Here is a 25,565-nt window from a genome sequence, read left to right as displayed (position 1 = left end):
AGGCAGCATGTAAAGCCAGATTATTTGCACATGAAGTCACTCAGCCACACCAAAGCTGGGCCCATGGTGTATTAAGCACAGGGAAACCCCCCGGGGGAGGGGGAGGGGGAGGGGAGGGGGAGGGGGGGAGAATCAGCCAGCCACAGCCCCCATGGGCTGCTCCAAGTGACAACTATGAAGACAGCAGAACATTCAAGTTAATGGAAACAAGTCTTTAAGTAACTTTTAATACCAGAAAAATAAAACTCTTATAATTCTCTTTACAGCAAATATATCAGTGCTTTGGCCATCATAAGTTAAAGGCCCTTTATCATAAAATATATGGTTTTTAAACATTACTCAAATTGAATTTATAATCCCTATGACCTCCCTACATATACATAACAAAAAGTGTAGAAAAATTAGCAAATACTAAACTATAGTGATAGTTTATCATTCTTAGTTTGTAGTTTATAGAAATGGTATATGCACCTAGTATCTGTCAATTCCTTGGCTTATTAGTTGCAGTGTACAATGCAATAAAATACAAAATACATGCTTGGTGAACATTTGTTTGCATCTATAAGATTATGGCTAGAGATTAGGTTTCAATACTGACATGTAACTATTCTATCAAGCAATTATAGCATTAAAGTTATGCAGTACATAATATGCTATCAAGGCAACTTATACTGAAAATCATAAAATAAAAACCATTATTTGTAAACTTTTATACAAAATGTAACTCTTCAAGTGGAAATAAAAAATAAAATTTTCTGTATATTTACTAGTTCAATACACATATAATTTCTTTTTTGTTATACTGAGAAAAAAGCTTTGTCTTGTCTTGGGAAAATAATGCTTCAAAAAAAATAAAATAGAAAAATCCACCAGAACTCCACTTTGTCTTTTTTTGTTTTTGTTGTTTTAATATATGCCAGCACAGATTTGGGAACACACTGAGGATGAAAAAGCTAGGAACATCCACAGGTTGAAATGTAAGAAGCACATTCAGAAGACTTTTTTTTTTTTTTCCCTCCTTGTGATTGGAAAGACAGTTTTGAAATGAAGTAAACTGATTGCAGGGCCACTGTCACAGCTGCTGTCATGAATAATACAAGGGCACATACGCAACTCCCCCCTTTTTCCTTTTCCTTACTAAAAATATATATTTATATATGTGCAAGACAAATATGGATTGAACATAAATGCTTCACATTTTGAACTAGATACTCTTTAAAAATGTAATTTAAGAACAGCTTGATCAGACTAATGAACGGAATGTCAGCATCCTCAATGTAAGTCAAAGTATGTGCATCCCAAAGCCCTTACTGAAATGGGATGAAGCCAACCAGACTTTTCCACATTACACTAAGAAAAGCAGTGGGTAGGAATTCAAACACCAAGATGTTCCTGATCCTCTGAACATACTGCCCTTAACTCATCAGGTGAAATGGAGGTGCATCAGGCCGCTTCTCTCCCCCGCCTCACTGCCCTCATTATCTAAGCCTGCCAATAACATCATCCATTTCAATAATGAATCAAACTATGCTTTTTAAAAAAAAAGTATTTGCAATGCTGAAGAATTAGGCATAAGTTGTTGCATGAAGCAAAAAAAAAATAAAATTTCCCCAAACCTGTTTTTCAAAACTGGCAGTGTAAAGAAGGCAGCATTGGAATTGTTGTTTGATATATTGATAATGCCACAAACCCTCCATGGCAGACAAGTACTTCTGTGTTCAGGGGACAAGGTTCATTGCTGCCAGCACACAAGTCAAACGCTTAACAGAGATCCTTTAGAAAGCCTGTAAATTTTGTTTTTTCAGTTGTGTAATTGATGAAAACTTCCCCTCCCTGTGCCAGACCATCACACCAGATGTATCTCTGCTAAACATGCCATCTGCTTAAACTGACCAGACAGAGACCACCTAGGTTTAGTGTTACCGTAGCAGCCTTTTGAGAAAGTAGAAATTTATGAACAACTTCAGCCTAATCCCAAGAAAGCCCAACAGTCAGAATTCATTAGGAAGTTTACTAGAGGGTACCATTACACCCATGTCTTTAAGAGTTTTTAAGAAGTCCATATATAATAATATCTGTATATATTTAAGAGTGAATTTGGATTGCTTGAGTAACAGCTGTCTGGCAAACGGGACATGATGGAGTTTCCTTTTCACAGATTTTGTTGGCACACTCCATGCAGAAGAGATTGTGGCCGCAGGGGACCAGGGCTGCAATGACTTCACTCTCAAAGCAGATCACGCAGTCATGCTTCCGTCTCGACTCGGGGGGCGAGCTGGATGTGGAGCCACCGTTGGAAGAGGAATAGCTGTTGGTACCATTGGAAAAAGCAGGGATGTATATGGGAAGGCCAGCTTGGTGGCCGGTGCTAGGCAGGTCACTCCTCACTCTCCTAGCCAGCAGGTGATCGAGACTTTCCGGAAATGTGGGTGACAGGCAAGGAGTAGATGGCTGGCTCCCTCGGCGCTGAGGCTTGGCATTACTAGCAGGGTCGCTACCAAAGCCAGAGAGAGGGTTTACAGGTTCAAAAGGAGTCCAAAAGGTTTGGGAAGGCATCGGTAAGGAGTCATATGCAGGAGAGTCGACCGCAAGGTCTTCCGTGCCCACCGAAGGCAGTGCTTCTCCAAACCAGAAGTTGCCCGTGCCGAACGGACTCATGGGGCCGAAGTCAGCCAATCTATTGCTTCCAAAATAGGAATCTGTGGAGCCACTTCCCAAGGAGCTGGAGCTGTCATTTCTATAATTAGAAATCATTCTGGTGCAGCTAGGAGGGACAGGATTAGAAGCAAGCCACACAGACCCAAGAGTGCCACCTTCGAAGCTCACGTCAGTACCATTGTAATGGAAATCATTCTCTTCGTTCAGCTCAATGTAGTTCCCAGTACGCATGGCTATATGCATCTCTATCTCCTCGCGTGCACGGTCAACGTTTTCGGGCATTCCCGTGACTTCGAAGACAGGCTCCTTGTCTCTGCTGGGAGTGACTATGTAGGTATGGGTCTGCTGCTGAATTCTTTTGATTGTAGCTCCTTTTGGTCCAACCACTAGCCCAACTACACAGTAAGGCACCCTGACTTGGACTGTCGTCTGACCTGGCAGGTTGGGGGTACATGGCAAACCTCCAAGGGCAGGGCTGTTCTTGTTGCGTGATGCTCTGATCATGGAGAAGTGTTCAGCAGCTGACAGAATTTCCCTTTTGGCCATGGCTACGTCCTCTTTTCGTCCAGTGACGACAAAGATGGGCTCTTCTCCACGAACGGGGGTCTTAATGTAAGTATTTGTCTTGGCCCTTAGTGCTTTTATTTTGCAACCTGTTTAAAGGAAATACATGCAAGTTTAGTAAGATATCTAAGTTTAGACTACTTTCTTGTGGCTTTCCATTTTAAGTTGTTTGAGAGCTTCAAGAAACCATAAGGTGAAACCAGAAGCAGCTGTTTTTATCTCTGCAAGCCACATTACAGAAAGTGGTAACAACTTCTACCTATTATTTTCCAAACAGACCTCTTGACACTCGGGAGCCACAAACTGTTTTAGCAACATTTCTTGGGCTGCTTTAGCCTGTAATTTCCTCAATTACTATTACATGGTGAATAAATGTGGATGGCTTTTTCTCTCCAACAGCCACACTCGTGATTATCTCGTAAACATTGGTGGGTTTAAATTTTTTTCCATCATTGGGGTATCCTTCAGTTATTTTTAAGATCCTGCAAAAAGAGTCAAGGCTCACTCATATGTGCACATAAGTCTACTGGTATGCTAACCTTTCATTGACAAGCGTGACCTAAAATCAAACATTTACAAGCGAGAGAAGGGTATCTCAACCTCTGTAGGATATAGATAAAATTGATTTACTGAGAACTCTTCATTTGCTTCCTGTTAGCAATAAATGTTATTTAAACCTTACTCTTCCCTGTGGAATGAAGGAGCTACTCCTTGAACTGTCAAGTAGGAGTTCAAGCAGTTTGTTGCATGCAAATAAGGCTTGCTATGTGATATTACGTGCCTACGTGGAATTTCTCTCATTACCTGGGTAAACACAGTCTGAAAAAAGCACAAAACTTAGCGGAACATTTGTCTTTGGTTTTTGGAGACTGAATTATAAAGTTTGCCAGGACACAGTGGTGGCAGGCTCTTTCCTTAGATGCTTAAGGTGTTTTGGTGTGGTGCATACAGGAGCACCTTCTACCCATCACAGGACCAGAACAGCAGGCAGCACGAAATTAAGACACACAAGCAGGTCCATGACCTGCAAGAGAGCCTACTGGACTCAGTCTTAACTGAATTTCACCTATATTAAAACCAATTCAAAAGCACATCACCCTAAGTGTCATTTTATAGCAAACCTCATCTTGAAATGACTATAAGCAACATTTGCAGATCAAGTGTTTTTAAGCATCATTTCACTTGCAGAGTGAAATTTGTTCCCATTTTCCTCATTTACTTGAAGTACCTCATGTCTGGGTCCACAAAATAATCTCTCGAAATAGCATTGTGTCAGTCCCTTGCACCCAAGTACCACTAGTGATAATTTTACAGTTCAAAGGCCAAAGATGCACTTTATTCAGGACTATCTAGTAATAAAAAAAAAGCAAATACACAGATGCAAGCTGGAATAGAGGGAAGGAAGGGCTGCTTGTTGCAGGGCCCCTGCACACAGCAAGGAAAAAAGCTGAACACAACAGCCCTTTGTTTCCAGGACACAGCTGGAGAGGAAGTTCATTATCTTCCACAGCTTGTCAGGAGGGCTCTCAGAGGCCCTACCTCCACCAGAAAGCCCACGGAGGAGCATGGGAGGGCTCCCACAAGGGCAGGAGCCAGGCACAGGCAGGTCTGCACAAAGAGGGGGATGCAGACCCAGGAGCCCCACAAGTAGTTCAGCAAGAGCAGCAAGTATCTGCAGGGGAGGACAAACCCATGAGCCTCAGCCTCCCAGGACAGCCTACTGAGAAGGGCATTAGTGCTCTAGTAGATAGAAGAGGGGAAAAAACACAGGTGTGAGATGCCTTATGGAAGTAGCAAAGCAGAGAGCCTTTGAAGCAGTGCCATTTCCCTGCTCATAACAGACAGCAGCACCTCGCTTTGGCAATTTGCCTTTACTCTCTCCACCTCTTTGTTTGTGTTTCTTCCTCTTAAGTACATCTGCTCACCCGCTCGGCTTCCCATTCCTCCATGGTTACTCAGAAAAGATGGTGGGCTCAAACCTTAAATCCATAAGGATCCCTAAAATGGTGCTGCTGAAGTTTTCACACCCATCAAGCCCTCTTTACTGGAAGACCTGAAACCAAAGTCAGTCTCCTGATGTGTATCAATTATTCTCCAATTTACACAGATTATTTTCATTTACTCCACCCCACCCAAGCATATATCCTTATTTCCTAAAAATTATTGAGGCAGCATTTAAATACCAGGAGCATCTAGCACAAGACACACATATTAACAGCTATATAATTCTTTTTCATATGCCACAGTTCAGAGCCTACTTTATTCTAGATTCTGAAGCACCTTAGCAATTCTTACAGTTTACATTTTAGACAAGATTTTCCTGATCTTTTAGAAGCCCAGATCAAGTAAAAAATCTGCACCTTCAGCTCCATTCCCCACGTGAGTTGCAACACCCAGAGATTGCTTTGCCAGAGCCACATTTCCAAAGCACTCTGGTGCAAAGAAAAGCCTTCTCGCCTTTCTTCCTCAGGCTGCTGAACGATGCAGACCAAGGTGGGCAGAGCTTTTCTTTTAAGGCATGAGTCACATACCTAGAAAGCAGGGGCCAAACGCTGCCTCAACTCCCTGCAGCGACAGAACAAGACTTTTAAGCATTGGATAGCTGGCTTCAATGGAAAGCAGACTCCACAGACTGTCAAGGTCAACCCTCAAACTTGATCTGAAAAGTTAGGAAGAACTGAAGAAAGTCACCACATACAAAACCCAACATTTGAATGAGTCAGTCGATACCCACTGAGTTTTGCCTGCAAGGAGTGCTGGAAAACCCCGCAACAGCCAGTCATGTCAAAACACGAGGTCAGTAGCCCATTCTACCACCCCTGAAGGATGGTCTTTCTATTTGCTTTTACCCAGCTGCTCTGGCTTCCCACCCTCCTCCATTAGTCACTACACAGAGGCAATGATACGAAGCACAGTTGATCCCATCCCCTCTCCAACAACTCACAGCAACCAGAGGCACTGCAGCCACAATGACACAAGGTCGGTCAGCTATGAAGTCATGTGGCCAAAGGATGAATCAAGAAGTTTCCCAATCCCCTGAGCTAAGTAATCACAGAAAGACAAAGGGGAAAAAACAAAACATACCGCCCCACACTTTTGTAATAAATCATCAGATCATTGTATCTGAGATTCTGAAATACACATATAAAAAAAGCCTGAGAAGAGGACTTCTAGACTGGGAACTCAATATAATCAAACCTTTCAAAGTAATTTTAGTTTTGGTATGATAATGGAAGTTATGCAATACAAGTTATCATACTTGGTTCAGCAGCATAAGCACTCCTAAGCAACACATTCAGCCCTAATTACATACTGACATAGTTAATGCAAACCCCTTTAGTTTTGCTTTTGTTTAGGTAAAGATTTAGTGCTTGCAAAGATTTAGTACTTGCCTGCCCAGGCACCCGAGGAGAAGCTGAGCCTGTACTGAGCCCTGCAGGCAGTGTTCATCCTGTGCTGGCTGATTTGTATCGTTCTTCTCAAGCCTCCTCCCCGTTTTTCCCCTCAAGAGGATTATTTGACCAAACATTTTAAACACACTACGAACATTATACTCCCCAAGAAACTTAAAGGTAGCTCTGAAGGAACAGTTTACCTCACACTGCTGATTTAAAATGATCAAATACTTCTTTATTAAGAAAAGGCGACAGGGAGACAGATTATTCCACCCACCCACCCCCCCCGGAAGTGAGAGTGAAATGTAGCAGCCACAGCACTTGCAGTCCTTACCCATCACAGCACCAGCCAGCTCAGCCTTCACTCAGACTTTCACCTTTCATCATCACAAACAGGACGAGATAAGTCAAACCCAGTCCCAGGCCACTTACTCCATGAGGGAAACTCCCTGGTGGTGCCAGCAGAGCCAAGCTACCACAGCGGGAACACTGTGCACACCTGCCTCGCACCACTCCAGCCAGCCTGCTGCCATGGACCACCAGCAAAAGCATTCGCCTGACTCCTCTTCCCAGGAGAAATGGAACCTTCCTCTTCATTTCTTTCTTCTGCTGAATTCACCCCAATGCCACACACTGGGAATGGGACAAGGATTGATTAACAGATGAGGATCCTTTCGTTGCATGGTCTCTTCCAATGGGAAGAGAGTCCTTCATGCTTCTCAGTACCAATATTAGCAAAATGCAGCCTGTCAAAGCAGGGACACACACTTCATACCTATGTCCCTCCTCCAACTCTTGCCAAACACTGTGAAACTGGGCTTCAGGCATGCACAGGAACCTAAACCTTCTTACCATCACGTCTGTTTAACCTTGCCTCCTCAATTACATAGGGCTTTAGGAAAAAAATCCGGGGGGAAAAAAAAAAAGTTTACCTAAATAGAAACCCGGAGGGCACAGTGGGTAAAAATTCAGTGTGCAGCCCCTGTGAACCACAGTCAAATGATGATACCAGTTTGTTCTCCTCCCCTGCTCCTGCGGAGTACCTAGCTAAAGGGATTGAAACAGAGAACCTTCTGTAGCTCCTTAGACACACAAGCCCTGTGGGAAGCCACGGGTACAGTCTGGGCTGTCAGAGCAGCGAGCAGGGTGAAGCTGCATTAGCCCCAACTCTTCTCTGACACAGAAGGCAGGGCTGATGAGCAGCCCCGACCAAACCTGACATCCTCCAACATGGCCCCAGAGCAACCGCAGACAAAGCCGAGATCTCACAGATAGGCCTCCGCAGCTCGTTAGCACTAAAGACAAAGCCCTAGCTCACAGGAATCTATTTTTCAGTAGCTTTGCTGTTATCTGATGAAAGGCAATACTGTATTACAGCCTCCACTCTGCATACAGTCTTCAGCACCCTAACCACTGATTTTGCAATATGCTGACACCAAGCAAGGAGGCAATGACAGAATAATTAGTGGCATCGACCTGGAACCACAAGCTGCTGGTAGAGCCGTGGCTAATTCCTTGCCTAGAAAGTAAGGGCAGGGTCTGGGAAGTCCCCGCAGGGGGATGGCACAGCAGTGCCAGGTCAGCCAAGGAGAGAGGGGATGCACAGGGATTTGTTTTCACTGAACCTGCAACTGTTGTGTACAGACACAGCTTTAAAAGTAGAGCCTGTTAAGCCGGCACAGCCCTTATTTCATTGCTAAGTTGCCACAAGCTTTTAATTGGAAAGTGAGAACTCCTGCAGCTAAGGTAAGGAAGGATTTGCAGAGACTGAAACACTGGGTGTACCAGAAAGTGAACAGCTGCTGGGTCTGCCAAGCATAACACTGCCCACCTGATTAACAAACAAAGAAAAATTAATCTACTTCATTAAGAATAACTGCTGTACATGTTTTTCAGCAGAGCTGTTTCGTTCCCACAGGTGGTACAAGCTGCATTCTTTTGCTTAAACACTGAATGCTCCCTCTCAGATGACACATGGCTAAAAAAAAAATCTATCCAGTTTGTAATCAATATATGCCCCATTTATTAAGCAGAGATGAAGCTGCATTAGACAGAAAATAAAATCCTATTCCAAGTTGTTGAATGATTAAGCTTCCTTAAGCAGGCTGGCTACCCAAGAACATTTCTGGCACTCCACTAGGTTATTAAAAGTCATATGACATATACTACCTGTTGTCTGGTCAGTTGATGGACTGACTGGTTCACCTTTTGCCTAACATCAATTAATTCATCTTGCACCTTGTTTTAATTCATGGACTGGAGAATTTCAGCTCCCAACAATACTGGGTTTTCAACTGGCTGTTGAACATAGCTAGTTGATTCAAGGAAGCGGAGAAATTACTTTCTTCATCACTTGCAAAAGATGCCGGTCTGTACAAAAACCTAAATCTATGTACTCAGGCAGCTATTTATCAGCTATTATTTATTCTTTTCATTTTTGATTTTAGGAATGAAGGCTGTAAAAATATTGCTTTTAAGTTTTGTTTTTGAACAATTTTAGGAGACAGGCTAAACTTTGATAACAATTATCAAATAGATTTTTTTTGAAAGCAAGTTTTCATTTATTTTTATGGAGCTTTCCGTACAGCAAGCTGCAGAAGGTAAACAGAGACACCTCATCACAGACCACAGCATCCATCCGGAAGACAGGACCAGACCAAGCACTAACAGCTTTAACTGCTCCCCATTAGCATTCTATAGTGCAGATAATAGTCTGATCACTATTTGGGTTAATTAGACAGTAAGATTACGGCTCCTGTGTGACAACTAGACACAATACATGCCAGAGAGCTAACAAATATGAGTACACCATGAGACAGGCACAGCTTGCAGCTGGGATTTGCTCAGGCTCACAGGGCAGGCTGCTGGCAGGTTTGGAAACAGGAGGTGACAGTCCCTGAAGAAGAGAGCAGGCTAACTGCTTAAATGGGCACTAAGACATAGGCAGATTTTAAGGAACAGCTGTTTTGTTCACCACCTCACAAAGTGATCTCCTCCTCCCTGGTGGTACCTGAAACGCAGTTCCTCAGAGATGTCCGCATGAAACACGCAAGTAGAGTAGCGAGATTAACATCCCTGGGCAAAAGCTCTTCCTGCAGACTACCCAAGCGCTAGTATGTGTGGATAACTGGCTAGCTGAAAAAGTTCACATAGACATAGTCCAGCTGGCTGGACAAAAATGCACATTGCTCTCAGCTTATCTGAAGCAAAGCAAAAATACACTGTCTTTGGCTGTCCTTGTTACACAAGAACAGGAAGATTTTGGTGGGAAAAGAATGTTGCAGGTGGGAACAGATAACTACAGAAGAGAAACTAGGGGCGGGCTTGGTATTTAGGCAACTAACCAATAATGAGCTTAACTTTTGTAATATGTATGAGCTAATTATAACAAGGCATAAAAGGTGACTGTAAGGTTCAATAAATGAAGTTTGCTGATCACTCATATTGAGTGACTGTGTCTTCCCTCCATCGCAACAAGTATGTGCTCCTGCTCTTCATCGGGTTGCATTTTTTAGAGGACACTTCCTATTTAGCACAGCAAGGATGCTTTGTAATGAGAACCCACCAAGCAGAGCTTCTTCCCAAATTTACAGTCCAAAACGTGATACGGATACCATTTCAACCCCAAACTTCAAAGCAAAGTTTTGGCTTTCTGCTCTGGAGTATGGCTGTATTAATGGTTGCAGGGAACAACTGTACCTCAGAAGTGCTGTACCCTGGTAATGACCATCTTTCACTTCTAACTGTAATGACACCGCAATAAGCAATGCTAAAAGTAGGCACATACGTGACATTAGTGTAGAGAAGAAACTCAACTGACAGCCACTCTGATAAAGTTATTCCAAGAGAAGACAAGATGACATACAGGTCTCAAAAAAAATTAGAGCATTTTATGCCAAAGACATTTTTCCCTACCTCCTGACCCCAACATTAGCTTACCACTACAATCAAAGGCTTTTAGTTACACTGCAGTTACCAAACCCCCGTGCCTGCCTGTGGAACATTTCAATATTACTCACACTATATATAGCGACCGAGACTGCTCCCATTGTAATTCCATCACACTTACCCATTTCTGGGGAGCAACTGACCACTTCACTTTGTATTTTTTACATGTACAAATGTCAAGATGAAACATTACTTTCCTACTTATCATCCAGCTGGAACTGCAGAAGGGTTTTTAGGCTAGATACTTTCCAGACCTGCACTTCAAGCCTGAACACACCAGGCACCGCAGCTACATGGGCTTGCTTAGGTACCGGGAAGCAGGACAACCTGGAGATCTCGAGTACTTCAACTGAGAGCCAAGGAATCATGGTCAACTACTTGGCCATGCCAGACCACAGGAAGCAGGATTTTGTTTGGCCCTATTGCTGCCAAGCTAACAGGTGGGAAGAGGTCAGCTTTAAGTGTCTCCGATGATGCCGAGAAAGCTTCCCAAGAGAGTTTGTGAGCTCTCAGGGATATTTCCCTTCTCTGGGAAACAAAATCCCTGGCTCCAGAACCACACAGAAACTCTTTATTGAGTATTTCTTAGTTATGCATCAATTTATCAATCCATTTAGATATCAATCCTGTACAGAATGAAGTAGTCAGCCTGCACACTGTTTCCTTCTCTATCAGGCTGGGACAATCTATCAAATCAGCAATCTTACCAGCAGAGGAATATTCCAATTCCCAAGACAGATTGCAACTCAGTAAACAAGTTACATGCTGCAAAAGAGCTAGAGGGCAGCAACTTATATTATTAATTACTTGCACTACTGCAGCACCAGGCCCATGGCAGCAGCTGCTGAGCATAATTAGAAAGATTCAGTAGTAGAAAAGCAATCATGAGAGAGAGTACATCCAGGCCACTACAGGAAAACAGTTGTTTCCATTAGGAACACTGATCTAGTGAATGTAACAGATTGGTGCAAGCAACAGGATTGGGAAAGTTGACCTGCCCAAGGAGGCTACTAAAAAGGGACCACCACTCAACATGCCACACAGCATGCTGTGATGGCCAATAAAAGGAAGATTTAAAAAACCTACACAAATCTTCACCTGCACCCAATCTTCAATTCAAAAGTGCTGTGACACCTGTTTTTTCACACATAAAAATCCTACAGTATATTGTAAAATGAACTAGAATGTAAAGAGTAAGAGTTACTGTGTTATTGTTCAAAGGAGCAGAGAACTCTGTGCAGGCCACAGAGCTACTGACTCATACCAGTGAAGGAAACTGAAAGAGAGAAAAAAAGGAAGACATTCTTAAAGAGTAATGAAATTGGAAACAAATGCTTGATTTGGAGCTTTTTGGTCTTGTCTTTTGATTAAATAATAATTAAAAAAATAACATTCTAGTGCTCAGCAGCCTTTTTTTTGTTACAGCAAGTTTGCAACCCTATCCCTGTTACATTTTTTTGCCTGCAAGGGGGAATTGGCTCTGTGGGGTGAAGGTATTGCATGAAAAAAATTTAAGATCCGAGATGTCCAATACTTTGTTTAGAACAAAGCTTCTCTTCCAGAAATTCAGACCACAGTGCACCAGAAGAGAGAGCAACATGAGCTAAGACAGGGAAACACACAACATCTGCTGACTTTAACAGCTTAAACATTCATCACTGTTTTCTCATGCCACAGACAGGTTAACCCAGTGCAGTTCAGAAGCACTTTAATCAGGATTTCTTTTGTATGCGTATGTTATAAACTTTTGTTACAAAACCCATACTCTTTCAGAACACAGCTATTTTACAAGAAAAACAAAAGGACCAGAGGTTTAGAAACTGGCATTTATATTAATTTCAGCTTCATAAAAAAAGTCTTACTTATGCAGGTATTCATACATTAAAGTCTACAGAATTTCTGGCAGACTATACAAAGAAAAAAAATCTCTAGCATGCACCGTTTGGTGTGCTTCCCACCCAACAAGCCAGACAAGAGCAGCATTTATGACTGAGGATTTATGATCCCAGCTGGAGAACCTGCACCCTGACACTATGCAACTCAACTTGGAATTTTGCATAGCACAAATGACAAATAGCAGAACTGAAATGATGTTTGTCACACAGTACCAGAGCAATAAACCACCAAAACTTCAGCAGTGACTGCAGACTGTGCCAGGCCACAGTATGTTCACGTGTTTCAGTTCCTGGAGTTCCAGGCTCTAAAAATTACAAGACTTCCAACTTCTTAGAAAAACAGCTTTTATAATGGATTTCAACAAATACCTCAAGTTTTCTTTCAGTCTTTAGAACAAGCCATTTAATACAGCATTTAATAACCTACTTGTTATAGAAGATACAAAAAATAGTAATGTGAAGTGTAACTGCCTTTTCAGCTTTCACTTAAAATAAGTCAGCTGAAACTGTGGTCTTTGTGGCAATCAGCTGACACCGAGATACACAATTACTTCAGTCATGCAGATTAAACTTACTCATGAGAGTGGAAATCTTAAGGCAGGGGTCCTCAAACTTTTTAAACAGGGGGCTGGCACGCAGATGAAGTGGCAGGAGGTCATCTGCAGCTGCTTGGTTCCCCCCCCAACCCCCGGCGGGGGGTGGTGGTGGTCTGTAAATACCGGGGGCCAGATTTAGGACCCTGGGGGGCCATATCTGGCCCACGGGCCATAGTTTGAGGACCCTTGTCTTACAGCATCCAGTTTTAAAAACAATATGCAACTCTGACTAGTTAGCTATGCTTATGCTGACTACTTCTTACAGGTCAGGAATTAATAACCAGTCACAGCTACATAAGTATTGTCAGTAATTCAGTAACATTATTATCACAACCCACCAAGACATAAAACCAGACATACAGTTCTTTCTGAAAGGACTATAATTACCTCACCATAGGACATTTATGTACTGTACTCAGCTAACACAAGTTTTTGCTCCAGGATTGCTTTAGCACTGTTTCCACTCCCCGAGAGCGATAGCTATTGTTTTTATTTGGCCGTTCACCTCTGCCAGATAGTTATCAGCTACCAACAACTTAAGAATTATTTTTGTTGTTTCAACTTACAGGACTATTTTAAGCAAAGTAATATTTTGCTCAAGAGCCCACATTCAAAAGCAAAGAGCAAAAAGGAGCCCAAGATCATTAAATATGCATAAAAATGTTATTTTAGTTGCAAGGCTGTCTCATGCAAAGCAGTTTTGTCATTATCAATTTAATCAGTGAAATAGGATGATATCATTCCTCCTCTTACTCATCTGGGGTTTGGAGACTGCCCTGCCCGTTTCAAGCTCTGCAACCATCATCCAAACTATGTGTACTGAAGGAAGAAGCATCACACTTTACAGTTAAGTAGCTTCAACTCAAGTGATGTCTTAGAAAAGAACAGTATTGTCAGCTTTATCAAGGATATAAACACTTGGGAAATCTCGTTACTTGGACAGTCACAACACTGGAATACATTAGCAAATATATTCCAGCAATCATTATCTGAAGACAGTTAATACACTCAGGGATGCAGCACCTCCCTACAGGACAGACTTTTGTCCCTTCCAGCATCTCTCAAGTTTTCTGTTCATGTCTTCAGACACCACTCCTCTTTTGTGCATTATTCGCAAGAGCTTTTAGTGTTTAAACATGTCCTTTTTTTAGCATAAAGAAAGTAGTGGGGAGCACTAAAGATTCCAGTGAAACTTGTCAAATCCTTCTCAATGCCCACCAAGCCATGGCAGGACTACTACAGAAACCCACCAACTTTATATATGGGAAACAGTTTTCAGGTGATCCACTGCAGACTTTCAGAAGTCCTTCACATGCTTTAGAGATTAAAAAAAAATAATCTTCCAAGTTAAACCTCCTCAAGTTTTTTTAAGTCTGGATACACACTTATATAATTTTGGGTATACTCCCTATGCCAGCTTTTTTCAGTCAAACAAGGTCACCTCCTCAGCAATGCAGCTTTCTTGCTACCACTTCTCAAAAGCACTTTCTCCAACTTTTTTTTTTAACCCAATGCAACTTTGTGCATGCAGAATTTTTTAGCTGCTGACAGCAAAGGAAATCACTTTTCTGATCAGCATGATGACTGGCCAACTTACCAAAGGTTGGATTCAACAGCTAGTTCAAATTCATACAGGAAGTCTGTACAATGCCATGAATGGAATCTAGTTTTTCTGGCTTCCAGTCACATGCCTTTAGAAGAATAAAAGGATACAAATATCTCCTCCTTTGTTGTTCACCTTTGAGATTCTTCCACTTCAAAGACTACAAAGAATTATATTACACTAACCCAACCAGTGTCTGTCAGCTTCATTTTGGGGGGTACAAGGGGAATAAAAAAAAAATTGAGAACATCTAAGATTCAAAAAACACCCAACAAAAAAGCACAGGAAACCCACCAGGTTTCAGAAATACTACAGAACTTTAAAGAAGGAATTCCCAGAAGTCATTAAAAGAAAATCCTACTTAAGCCTTTTCCAGTGATACAAAGGCTTCCAGCAGCAACACACTGAACTACTGGTGCCTCCAACGTAGCTTCACAAGAAAACAGTCAACCACAAAGTACATTTCAGGCACTTCACACCTTCCAAAGCTGCAACATCCCACATCTGTGCACAGCTACCAGCACAGATTCGGCAAGAGCTGCTACCCACATGGGAACCTGCAACACAGCAACCTAGAGTGGGGCTGTGGGAGCACCACCTCACCACCTGAAGTGCTATATTTATTTCCAAAGCTTGCACATAATTGAAAAAAGTGTTAAATGCAAGCACTGTTAAGGTTTTTTGCTTGTCTACAGCTCTCTTAGGAATTGGGGGCTCCTTCAGTCTGATACTGTGTCTGGAATTTCTCTTCCTCCATGCAAAAAAAATTAAATTTGGATAAAGAATACTATGGAATTCTGGTTATCATTACTCTTTCAATTAGGGGGTTAGGACTTACAATAAACATGTTTTCAGACACAGCACTGAGGCCTCCATCAAAGCCTAGATCAAACTCAGCATTCATGGTATTTCAGAGCTGATGTTTTTGGGCCGCAGACTTTTCAAGTTCTTTTTATACCTCACGAAGACAGCAACAGAAATAATATAAACTTAATCTTCATGAAAATCCATCAGAAGTAACATTCCAATTGCATCACCCTTACATAATTACATATTAAAGTATTACAGCAGAGGAGCCTGGCATAAAACTTCAGCTGAATTTGTTAGAGACAGTGCAACCAGCTGGTTACGGTGCATGCTAGGAAGAGAATATGCAGCACCTTCAGTTTTAGAGAGCAGAACAATCAAAGGATGCAGCTTCAGCCAGCCTTGCTCAAAGCAGACCAAGCTGCACCACAGCTGACACCACTTTGCTGGGCTAGAGCACAAACACATGCAAAGCAGGTGGATGAGAGCACAAGAGCCTCTAGCCCATGCCATGAGCCAGCACAGCTCTGGGCATAAAAGGAGATGCAAGGGCTAGTATTTCTAAGAAATCTGGTAAATATTTAATGGAACCAACACAACTTATGTAAGTCAGTCTCTAAATGTAAATCTCCCTCGAATGTGAATTTTGAAGGAGGTCCTTACGCAAAGCTTTTGGGCAAGTATATTTGGCAGTGATTTTTTTAGTTCTCCCTCCACTCCTTCCCCTTTTGTAACCCTAATTCTGATACAATCCCTCCCCCACAGAGGCTAAATATTTTATCACAAGCTAAACAGTATGACATCAGATAAGAAATAAAAGCAGAAACAGCAAATGAACTCTTCAGGAACAGTGATCCTATTTTTTATGCAAACTCCATTAGCTTGTTTTTAAGGGACTCAAAGTACTGAAACATACACTACTGGGAACAATCCTGATCTGGTGGAGAATAAACACAGCAGCCTGACCAGTCCTTGAAGCCCAACAGTTTGTATTTCTCTTTTAAAGGGCTGCAGCAATAAGTTTTCAGTTCTGTTTTCCACCCTCCTGCCATCCCCAATGACACATGGGCAAAGTCTCAAGACATTCAAACACTATTTCTTGGAAAAAATATTTTCTGCTTAAACAGAATGGACCTGTCTGCATCAGAGGTAGCTACCTGCCAATTTCTGCAGCACAGCCTTTGGTTCTCCTTTGACACACCCAACAAAAACCCCACCCTTGACTGCTAAAAGCCTAAAATAAACATAGCAAGAGGAAAAAAAAAAAGTCTGCCTAAGCATCAGTGTTCAGTGGGCATTTTAGTACCACATTGGTTTAGACTGATTTTTACCATTTCTTACATACTCCAGGGGAAAAAAAGGAAACAAAAGCCACATTGATGTAGAGACCAGACAGCATAACCGCTTGTTATCAGAGCTGATCAGTAAACGAGACACACCACCCCCAAACCAATAAAGAGTAACACACAAAAAAAGGGAAGATGAAGAGTGGCAACTTCATTGTCTGCTTTTCCACACCTACACTCAACACTGCTCAGCACTTCTGATACACAAAAAGTGCTTTTAAAATTAGGTTTACTGCCAGAAAACTGGCACGAAACATCATCTTCCTAACTCCTCCAAGCACCACTCCCACAAGACCACATGAAAGGCCAACAACGAACATGACCTCACCGATATGACCTTATCCTAACGGCGTAACAGACACCCAGGGAGTCTAGCAAGAACGATCAACAGGAAGCCACAACCCCAGCAGAAAGACAAGGGCTTCCACCCAGAAGAGGGCTGCATGTGGCTCCTTTCTCCATCTTACTGGCTCCAGAGGTCCCACTTTGCCTCGATGAGCTCCATGTGAAGCTGTAGGAAGAGTGTCAGCCCAGAGCCTGCTCTGCCAGGCACTTTAAGATGCCTTCACCCCAAAGTCTCTGTAAAACACAGTCCAAAGTTCCTAGGGTGAAACGTGGCTTCCCACCGAGGACCACAAGCCGAGCATCACTGAGGACCAAAGCCTGTGCCAACACCTACCTGTCCACAGCCACACTACACACTGTGTTTTATAGCCAAAATGAACCATAAGGCCAAGGTCTGAGCAAAGCCAGCGTTGGCTCTCAGCTTCTCCAGCAGGGCCAGCCTGTCCCCGCTGGGGAAGCTGGGGTGTGGAGGTGAGGTAGGCCCCAGGGCCACGAAGCTCCTACAGAGGTGAAGGGGCTCCTCTAGCCGCCGCCCCCCCCCCCCCCCCCGGGGGTGCTGCGGGCAGTGGCCTGCCCCGAACGCCGGGGGCCAGGCGCCCCCCGGCCCCACTCACCCTGACGACCCACGATCTCGGCCACATGCTCGGAGCTGGGCACGGGCACGCACTCGGTGGTGTTGACGCTCTTTCGGCGCAGCAAGGCCGCCTGCTCGCCGTTGAGGCCCGCCGCCCCGTCGCCGCCCAGGCCGCCGCCGTAGGTGTGGGACAGCATCGCCGCCATCACGCCCTGAGGATCGTCCGCCCCGCAGAGCGCCTCCGCCGCCTCCTGCGCATCGAAGGAGGGCGAGAGCAGGACGGAACCCAGCGCCGGCAGCAGCGGGAGCGGCTGGGAGGGCAAGGAGAGCAGCAGCGCGGCCGGGTCCTCCTCCTCCTCCCCCGCCAGCAGCTCCTCCTCCTCCAACTCCAGGTCTCCCTCATCGCCCGCCGCCTCCTCCTCATCGCCAGGCCCCAGCTCTCCGGGAGGATCAGGCAGCGGCACCAAGCCCGGCCGCCGCCGCCGGGCTTGCCGCCGAGCCGCACCCCCCTCTCCGCCACCGGCGGTGGGCAGGCCGTGATCGCGGAGACCGAGCCCGGCCAGGCGCTGCTGGAGCAGCGGCAGTGGCGGGTAGTGCGAGGGGAGGCGCAGCGATTCGGCAATGGGGGAGGCCGCAGCGGTGCTGCCACTCGGCATGGCGGGAGAGGCGGTACGGGCCAGGGTTAGCGGCGCCAAGCCGCCATGCCGCAGCGGACAGCAAGCGAGACCGGAGTAGCCTAGGCAATGAGTCCACGCTCCTCAGCGCGCCTTTTGTCCCATGGCGCTCCCCGCGGCGGCGGCGGCGGCGGCGGCGGGGGGGGGGGGGGGGGGCGAGCAGGAGGAGAAGGAGGAGCAGGAGGCGGTGCCGGCCGCCCCGCGCTCGCCGCCCCGCCATTGGGCGGTGGAGCCGGTTCCTGGGCGGGGCCGAGGGATGGGCGGGGCCTGTGGGTGTGGAGGGTGGAGCCCGTTACCCGCCCGCCTCAGGCCCTCAGGGAGCCTGCGCTTGGTCGGGGGCTGTGAGGGAAGCCGGGGGGGCGGGGTTCAACCCACCCGCCTTGGTGAAACGGGGCAAGAACGACAACACATTAAAAAAAAATCACAAACCAAATAAAATCAATCCAGAAGCCATTGATAGATGCCTCCTTCCCCTCGTGTTTCGCTGGGTGCCTCCCTGCTGAGGTGAAGGCTCTGATACGAGGTAGGGCCCTGCGATTTTTCATGCCTTTAGTGTCTGTACGAGTCACAGGTGAAAATTGTCAGGCAAAACATGAAGGAACTTGTTTGCAAATGTGATCATGCTGGCAGGAAGAGTCAGGAATGAGATGGGACTTCTTGGTAGTGTTCAAGGCTGTCCCTGGAATGGCAGGCTGGGCTCTGGGCCCCTCGCTCCCAGACAGACCCTGAGGGGCTGGAGCATGTCCAGAGCAGGGCAGGGGGCTGGGGCACAAGTGCTGTGGGGAGTGGCTGGGGGAGCTGGGGGGGGTCAGCCTGGAGAGGAGGGGGCTGAGGGGAGACCTTCTGGCTCCCTACAACCCCCTGAGAGGGGTTGGAGCCAGGGGGGTCGGGCTCTTCTCCCAGGGAACAAGTGACAGGAGAGAGGGAACGGCCTCACGTTGTGCTGGGGGAGGTTTAGGTTGGGAATGAGGGAAAATCCCGTCATGGAAAGGGTGGCCAAGGCCTGGCACAGGCTGCCTGGGGGGGGCTGGAGTCACCAGCCCTGGGAGGGGGTCAGAAAACACCAAGATGGGGCACTTAGGGCCATGGATTACTGGTGGCCTTGACAGTGCTGGGTTAATGGTCGGACTCAATGATCTGAAAGCTCTTTTACAACCTAAATGATCCTATGATTCTATGACTCTGAAGTGAAATGATCAGTAGGGAGTGAAGACTACTCGCTGCTGTTTCATGTGCCAGGGGAGAGCGTCTGGGGAGGAACACAAAGCTTGTTTGAAAACATGATTATGCTGTCACGAAGAGTCAGGAATGAGACAGGGCTTCTTGATTCTGAAGTAAAATGATGAGCAGGGAATGAAAACTACTTGTAGAAGAATGGCTGCAGAAGCATGGCCATAGAATCTCTGAAGATCTGCACAATCCAGGCCTGGAATTAGAATAGGCCTGGAATTAGAATTGTGCTGAAGTTAGCAAGAAGGTAGCCTCGAGCTATTCTTGAATCCTGAGACCAAGTAACTTTGTTGTGCTAACAGGCCATGGCTGTAACAAGCTACAGCTGTTGGGAAGGCAGGTGCAAGGCCAAGAGAGATAGGGAGCGGAATGGGAATATAGGGAGTAGCAAACCGCAAGGCTGAAGCATAGCAACACAATTGGCTACATGGATAGAATGCTTATTTTAGTCATGATAATTAGGGGTGTGAGAACAGTGTGTGCTTAGAGGCTAATAACCAATTATATTTTTGTTTTGGGAATATGCATGTGTATTGAGTCTATATAAGTAGTGTTAGAAACTAATAAAGTGGAGCAAGATGCATAACTCATATTGAGTAATTTCTTGACTCTGGTGAACCCTTCTCCCAACAACTACTCACTCCTGTTTTGTGTGCCAGGGGAGAGAGCCCAGGGAGGAACACAAAGCAGAGGGTGACATGAGCCTCCACAAAAACAGACTAGAAAATGGTCTTCAAGAGCGGCCTTCAAGGTCAGCGTGAGCGAAGCTGGGTTGTTCTTGTAGTCAAGGAAAGGCATGTGTAAATGGTTGAAATGCAAATGTCAGAGCAAGAACTGGGGTTGTGTAGCTGCTCCCCGAAGATGTTAGGCTATGAAAAGGTTCTGGGGAAAAGCCCAAGTCTAGGTTAGAGATGCCAGTGTCAATCCCAGTGCAGGCAAAGGGAGAGGCCAGGGTAAGAGCATGGGCTGGCAGAGATGAAAAGTTCGGTATTCACCATGTAGCTGTGAGCTGGCAGACAACTGTCAGATGTGAGAGGGACAGCAGATCATTAGCTGGTGTAGAAAGGCAGAGGTCTGCAGCAGAAGGATCAGCCTGTACACTGTCGGCAAGGGAAGGGGAGATTTCCAAGAGAGGAGCATGATTTACCGTGCCGCAGGTGGCTGATGGGTCCAGGAGAAGGAGGATGGGTCTGGCAAGCATGGCAAAACCCCTAGAATGCCAGGGTGGAGGACTTTTGAAAAGAAACGAGGTCTGAACCAGAGGAAAAGCTCTCCAGACAGCAGCAGTTGGTCTCAGTGCATGTTCTCAGCAGCCAGATGTCTGTGTCATTGCAATCACTGGGGGTGTTAATTGGCACCCGGGTGGATGCTGCTCACAGCCAGACTGAAGTTCAAATTGCCTCGCTGTGACTGCTCCATTAGCTAGAGCCAATGCTTGTCCTCAGAGGTCCTCCTTTCAGGCCAGAGCCAAGCAGAGCTCCTGGACCTTTGTGGAGATGCTTTCTAGGTCACTGTGCTGGAGGCACAGCCCTCACAGTGCGCTCCAGATGAGTGGGGGCCTTCGTTTCCTCTTTTCACCTAGTAAATAGATAAATGAACACAATAGCCCCCAGATCTACTTGTGGAAAATACTCGTAAACCCAAAGATTAGATAATTGCCTGCTGAAGCCCATGGTCAAGACAGAAAGTGTTCTTGGAAATATTTTTTGAGTACTGGGGGCTGAAAACATCATTCCTACCTCGGGTCAGAGGTAACAGCCAAAACCCCTGGATGCAGTGAAAGAGGCTTTTACTGCCCCTGCTCACATTTGCTCCGTTAGCCTACAAAAATGCTCAGTAAAGACTTTCCCATCACTGCTGTTAGACTTCAGGTTGTATTTCAAAAGCGTCACTAATAACCAAAGCTCCTGCTTATTTTGAAAACCTCCAGTAGCCTTTTCCCTTTGTATACCTTTGCTTCCAAGTGTGAATGACTGGAATTATAAATGCAACTTTGTGAAACTGCCTATAATGGACTGATGTAATTGGCTTGAAACAATCCATGCGTTAAAATTGTTAATTATGATAAGAAGGGGTTCTTATGCTATGAGGGAGGTGAAAGTAGAGTTGAGGAAAAGAGAGCATAGAGAGATTGCTGCAGGGATGAATCCTCCCCAGGCTGTTGATAAGGCTGACACAGGCTTTTATGTTCTTGATGCTTCTTTTTCCCCCTTTCTTGATAAAAGCAGACATACAGAAAGGCTCAGTTGGACCTTTATACTGTGTGGAACATGTTGTGCAATGCCACCGCTTATGCTTTTCTTAATAAATCTCACTCAAATTCAAATGCTTTCCTCTTCTGTTTCATTATAGGTTAACTTTGGTGTTCTGTAGCATGCATTTTAAAATCTAAAGTCAGGCTCTGTGGGAACTCTCCCACTTGTACTTAGGCAGAATTATTTATAGGCGTAGGGTCGTGGGGTTTGGAGGTGGACCCAGCCTTGGGTGACCTGCTGTCCCAGGGTGACCTCGTGGCTGGAGCCTGAAATTCCTCTTCCATGCCATGTAAAATCCTCCATTCCTGGCATTGCCTGCTCTAGGTGACTTCAGATTTAATAATAAAAAAAAGTATTTGTGAAGCAGAGAGGTAATGTGAAAGGAAGGGAATGGTGAAATAAATGTGGTTTTGTTATCTTTCTCTGGGTGGGGAGGGCAAGGCTTTCAGGTACACGTGAGCAGAACTCGGCAGTTCAGCTTGCCTTGAGCTGCAAATCTCAGAGCATCAAAGGGATGCCTCTTCCTCCAGCCCTGTGCAGTAACATGCTGATAGTAAGGACACCTGCAGGGGCCTTTTCTGGGAGGTTCTGGGGTTTCCACATTGTATTTTCAAACACTCCCTGCAGGTGCTTGGGAGGTGGCCAACAGTGTGGGAGGACAAGCAGGGCAAGACAGGACAATTTCCTTACGAGGCTGGAAAGGAGAGAAACCAGAGGCTCACTCTGCGTGGTGTTTTTTTTCCACGATAGTGCTGATTTCTGTGTTGTCCAGACATTTTGCAGTGCACAGCAGCTCCCTTTGGCCTGTTCCCCCAGGTTTGCTTTCTGTGGGAAGGGGAGCGCTGCAGGGAGAGGGCAGGGAAAAAAAGGGAGTTGATGCATTTGTAGATCTTGCTCTGAAATAACATCACAAGGCAGCCAGGGTGTTCATAGAATTCCAGGATCAGAGAATGGTCAGGGTTGGAAGGGACCTCTGGAGATCATTTAGTCCAACCCCCTGCTAAAGCCCAAGCTCAAGTCCAGGAGCTGGAGAGTATTTCTGGGTGCCCTGGTTTGGTAGTAGCTAGAGGAACCTGTTCAGCTGCTCCTCCTGCTCCCTTCTCTCCCCATCCTCCTTCTGATCCATCACTGTGTCCCCTCCACAGCAGGTTTTGTGTTGGAAAAAGTGACACTGGACCGTAACTGTACATTATATATAGTATTTATTTGTGACTTTAAAAAACTTGTTAAGTGGAGTAAATGGCAGTCACGTTGTCTTCTGCAGACAAGCTCTGCTATTTGGTCATATCTTTTGAAGCCCTCTAAAGCTGATAAATAAACAAAAATTTATTTTGGCAGCATTTGCCAAAAGACTGAGAAGAGAATTTAATGTGAACCTAAAGGGAAGCAGTAGAGTCTTCAGTTTCAGATGACCTGAAATGAAGAGTAGTGGATCTCTAGAAGATATTTATACACAAATTACTAGGTTACAGCCGTGGTAACTGGGTGAAGTTCTGTGATTAGATTTGATGGCCTGAAAGCTCCTTTTTTCTGATGAACTCTGTCAAAGTTTCCATGATTTCATCTGGTTTGGCCCATCGCTGTTGGTTGGGAAACAAGTGAGGAGCACACAAAGAATAAATGAAGACTATGTTAGGCTGAGCATTGGTTGCACAGCAGATGTTCTCCAGACCATTTCCTTGCTCTCCTTCCCTCCTCTGTGCTCTGCCTGTCATGTATTTTGGCCGAATCTTTGCACTAGTGTTTCCTAGAGCTTTTAGGGCTGGCTGAAGGCTTTGGGGTGGCCCTATTTCCAGTTCTCTGGAAATGTCACTGGGTGTCGTGGTGACTTGTAGACAGCATTTTTCCCATGTTGTTTCCAGATCACATACCAGATGTTAGAGCTGGGCTGTCAGGCTGTGTCACAATGGCTTGCTTTCTGTTTACCAAATAATAATTTCCTTTCTGTCCATCCTAAGTCACCAAGTAGATGTGGAATCAAAGTACCCTTTCACCTCTCACTGCAACATTTCCTTTACCTCCACTGTTAACACGTGCCAATTTTTCAAGCATCCCATCCAGAAGCTTTTACTTTAAAAAATATCTTGGCTTTAAATCCATTGGTGCCAGCTCCTAAGTCAGGATGTTGCTTTCCCAAAGAGGAAGGCTTACCTTGGTGACATCTGCCGAGATGTTGTTTATCTCCTTACTGAGCTATGTTATTTGCCATGCTAACAATTCTGCTGTTTTCAGCATTAACCTTCTACCCGCCTCCCTGAAAACAGTGCTCAGGGTGCCCGGGGGCTGCTAGCCATGAAATGTGACTTCTGAGGGAAAAGAGGTTTCTTCTCCAATTTTTGTGGAACATCAAAATCCACCTCGTGTCTCTGTGGCTGGAGTTTGCTTTTCAATGGGGTTTATTAACTTTCTTATTTCCTGCCTCAACATGCTGTCTCTGGCTGCTCTTCACAAACTGGTCCCTGCACCCTTCTCCCAAATTCTTGATTCTTTTCTCAGGTATCTCCATTTTCCTCCCTTTATTCCTCTAGTCCGGTGGGCATTTTCTCAGTAGCGCCACAGCATGCACGTAGGGCAGGTGGAAGCAGGAGGATGCTTGGGTTAGAAAGTGCTGGTCCCACCAGCTGACAAGGGCAAGATCTCACTAGCAGGAGGAGGAGATGCCTGGAGGCTACAAACATTTCTGCAGTGGAGGAAAGGAAGGGGAAGCTAACAGCTCAGGGCTTCCAGGTGTGCTTCAAGCAGCCCAATGCCAATCTTATCCCCATCAAAGGCCTGGAAGGACTACAAAGACCATGTCACCTTGTTCTGTTCCTGCCATCATTGTGTGACGATCCAGGATGAAAACACAATTCCTTCTTGGTGCGACTGTTGCTGTGTAGAAGAATGGCTGCAGAAGCGTGGCCATAGAATCTCTGAAGATCTGCACAATCCAGGCCTGGTATTAGAATAGGCCTGGAATTAGAATTGTGCTGAAGTTGCTGTGCTGAAGTTAACAAGAAGGTAGCCTTGAGCTATTCTTGAATCCTGAGACCAAGTAATTATGTTGTGCCAAGAGGCCATGGCTGTAACAAGCTACAGCTGCTGGGAAAGCAGGTGCAGGGCCAAGAAAGATAGGGAGCGGTATGGGAATATAGGGAGTAACAAACTACAAGGCTGAAGCATAGCAACACAATTAGCTACATGGATAGAATGCTTATTTTAGTCATGATAATTAGGGGTGTGAGAACCGTACGCGCTTAGAGACTACTAACCAATTATATTTTTGCTTTGGGAATATGCATGTGTATCGATTCTATATAAGTAGTGTTAGAAACTAATAAAGATGAGCAAGATGCATAACTCATATTGAGCATCTTCTTGACTCCGGCGAACCCTTCTCCCCAACAATTGGCGCCCGAACGACGGGAAAGCTGGAAAAACTCTGCCTTTGCATTGCGACGGTGGGCTTTGCAAATTGAGAGTCGCTGAGAGGAGTTCGAGCAGGAAGGCGTCCGTAAGGAGTAAAGACATCTGAATCTGGCAGTGAGCGCACCTGCACGGACCTGCACCGGTAAGACCGTTTTTCCCTCGATAATGGAAAGGGAGGCGGCACTCACGCTATTAACTGATATTCTTGCTAAGCAAGAGGCTAGCGTGAGCACAAAGAAGCTCCATGAGCTCTGTAGGTGGGCGAAT

General features: G+C 45.3%; 1 protein-coding gene across 1 annotated transcript; it reads right to left on the bottom strand.

Annotated features, from left to right (window-relative positions):
* Positions 1-197: 197 nt before the first annotated feature.
* Positions 198-18,522, bottom strand: LOC119140818 (RNA-binding E3 ubiquitin-protein ligase MEX3C-like). The gene is made up of 2 exons (XM_037372447.1): positions 17,772-18,522; positions 198-3,311 (listed from the first exon to the last, which is right to left on the bottom strand). Exons 1-2 carry the CDS (start codon positions 18,385-18,387, stop codon positions 2,086-2,088), a joined length of 1,842 nt encoding a protein of 613 aa, XP_037228344.1. The 5' UTR covers positions 18,388-18,522; the 3' UTR covers positions 198-2,085.
* Positions 18,523-25,565: the final 7,043 nt, after the last annotated feature.

This window comes from Falco rusticolus, chromosome W (genome assembly GCF_015220075.1).
Source record: "Falco rusticolus isolate bFalRus1 chromosome W, bFalRus1.pri, whole genome shotgun sequence".
Lineage (NCBI taxonomy): Eukaryota > Metazoa > Chordata > Aves > Falconiformes > Falconidae > Falco > Falco rusticolus.
Note: the sequence above shows the minus strand (reverse complement) of the source record. Positions and strands in the feature narration are given on the sequence as shown.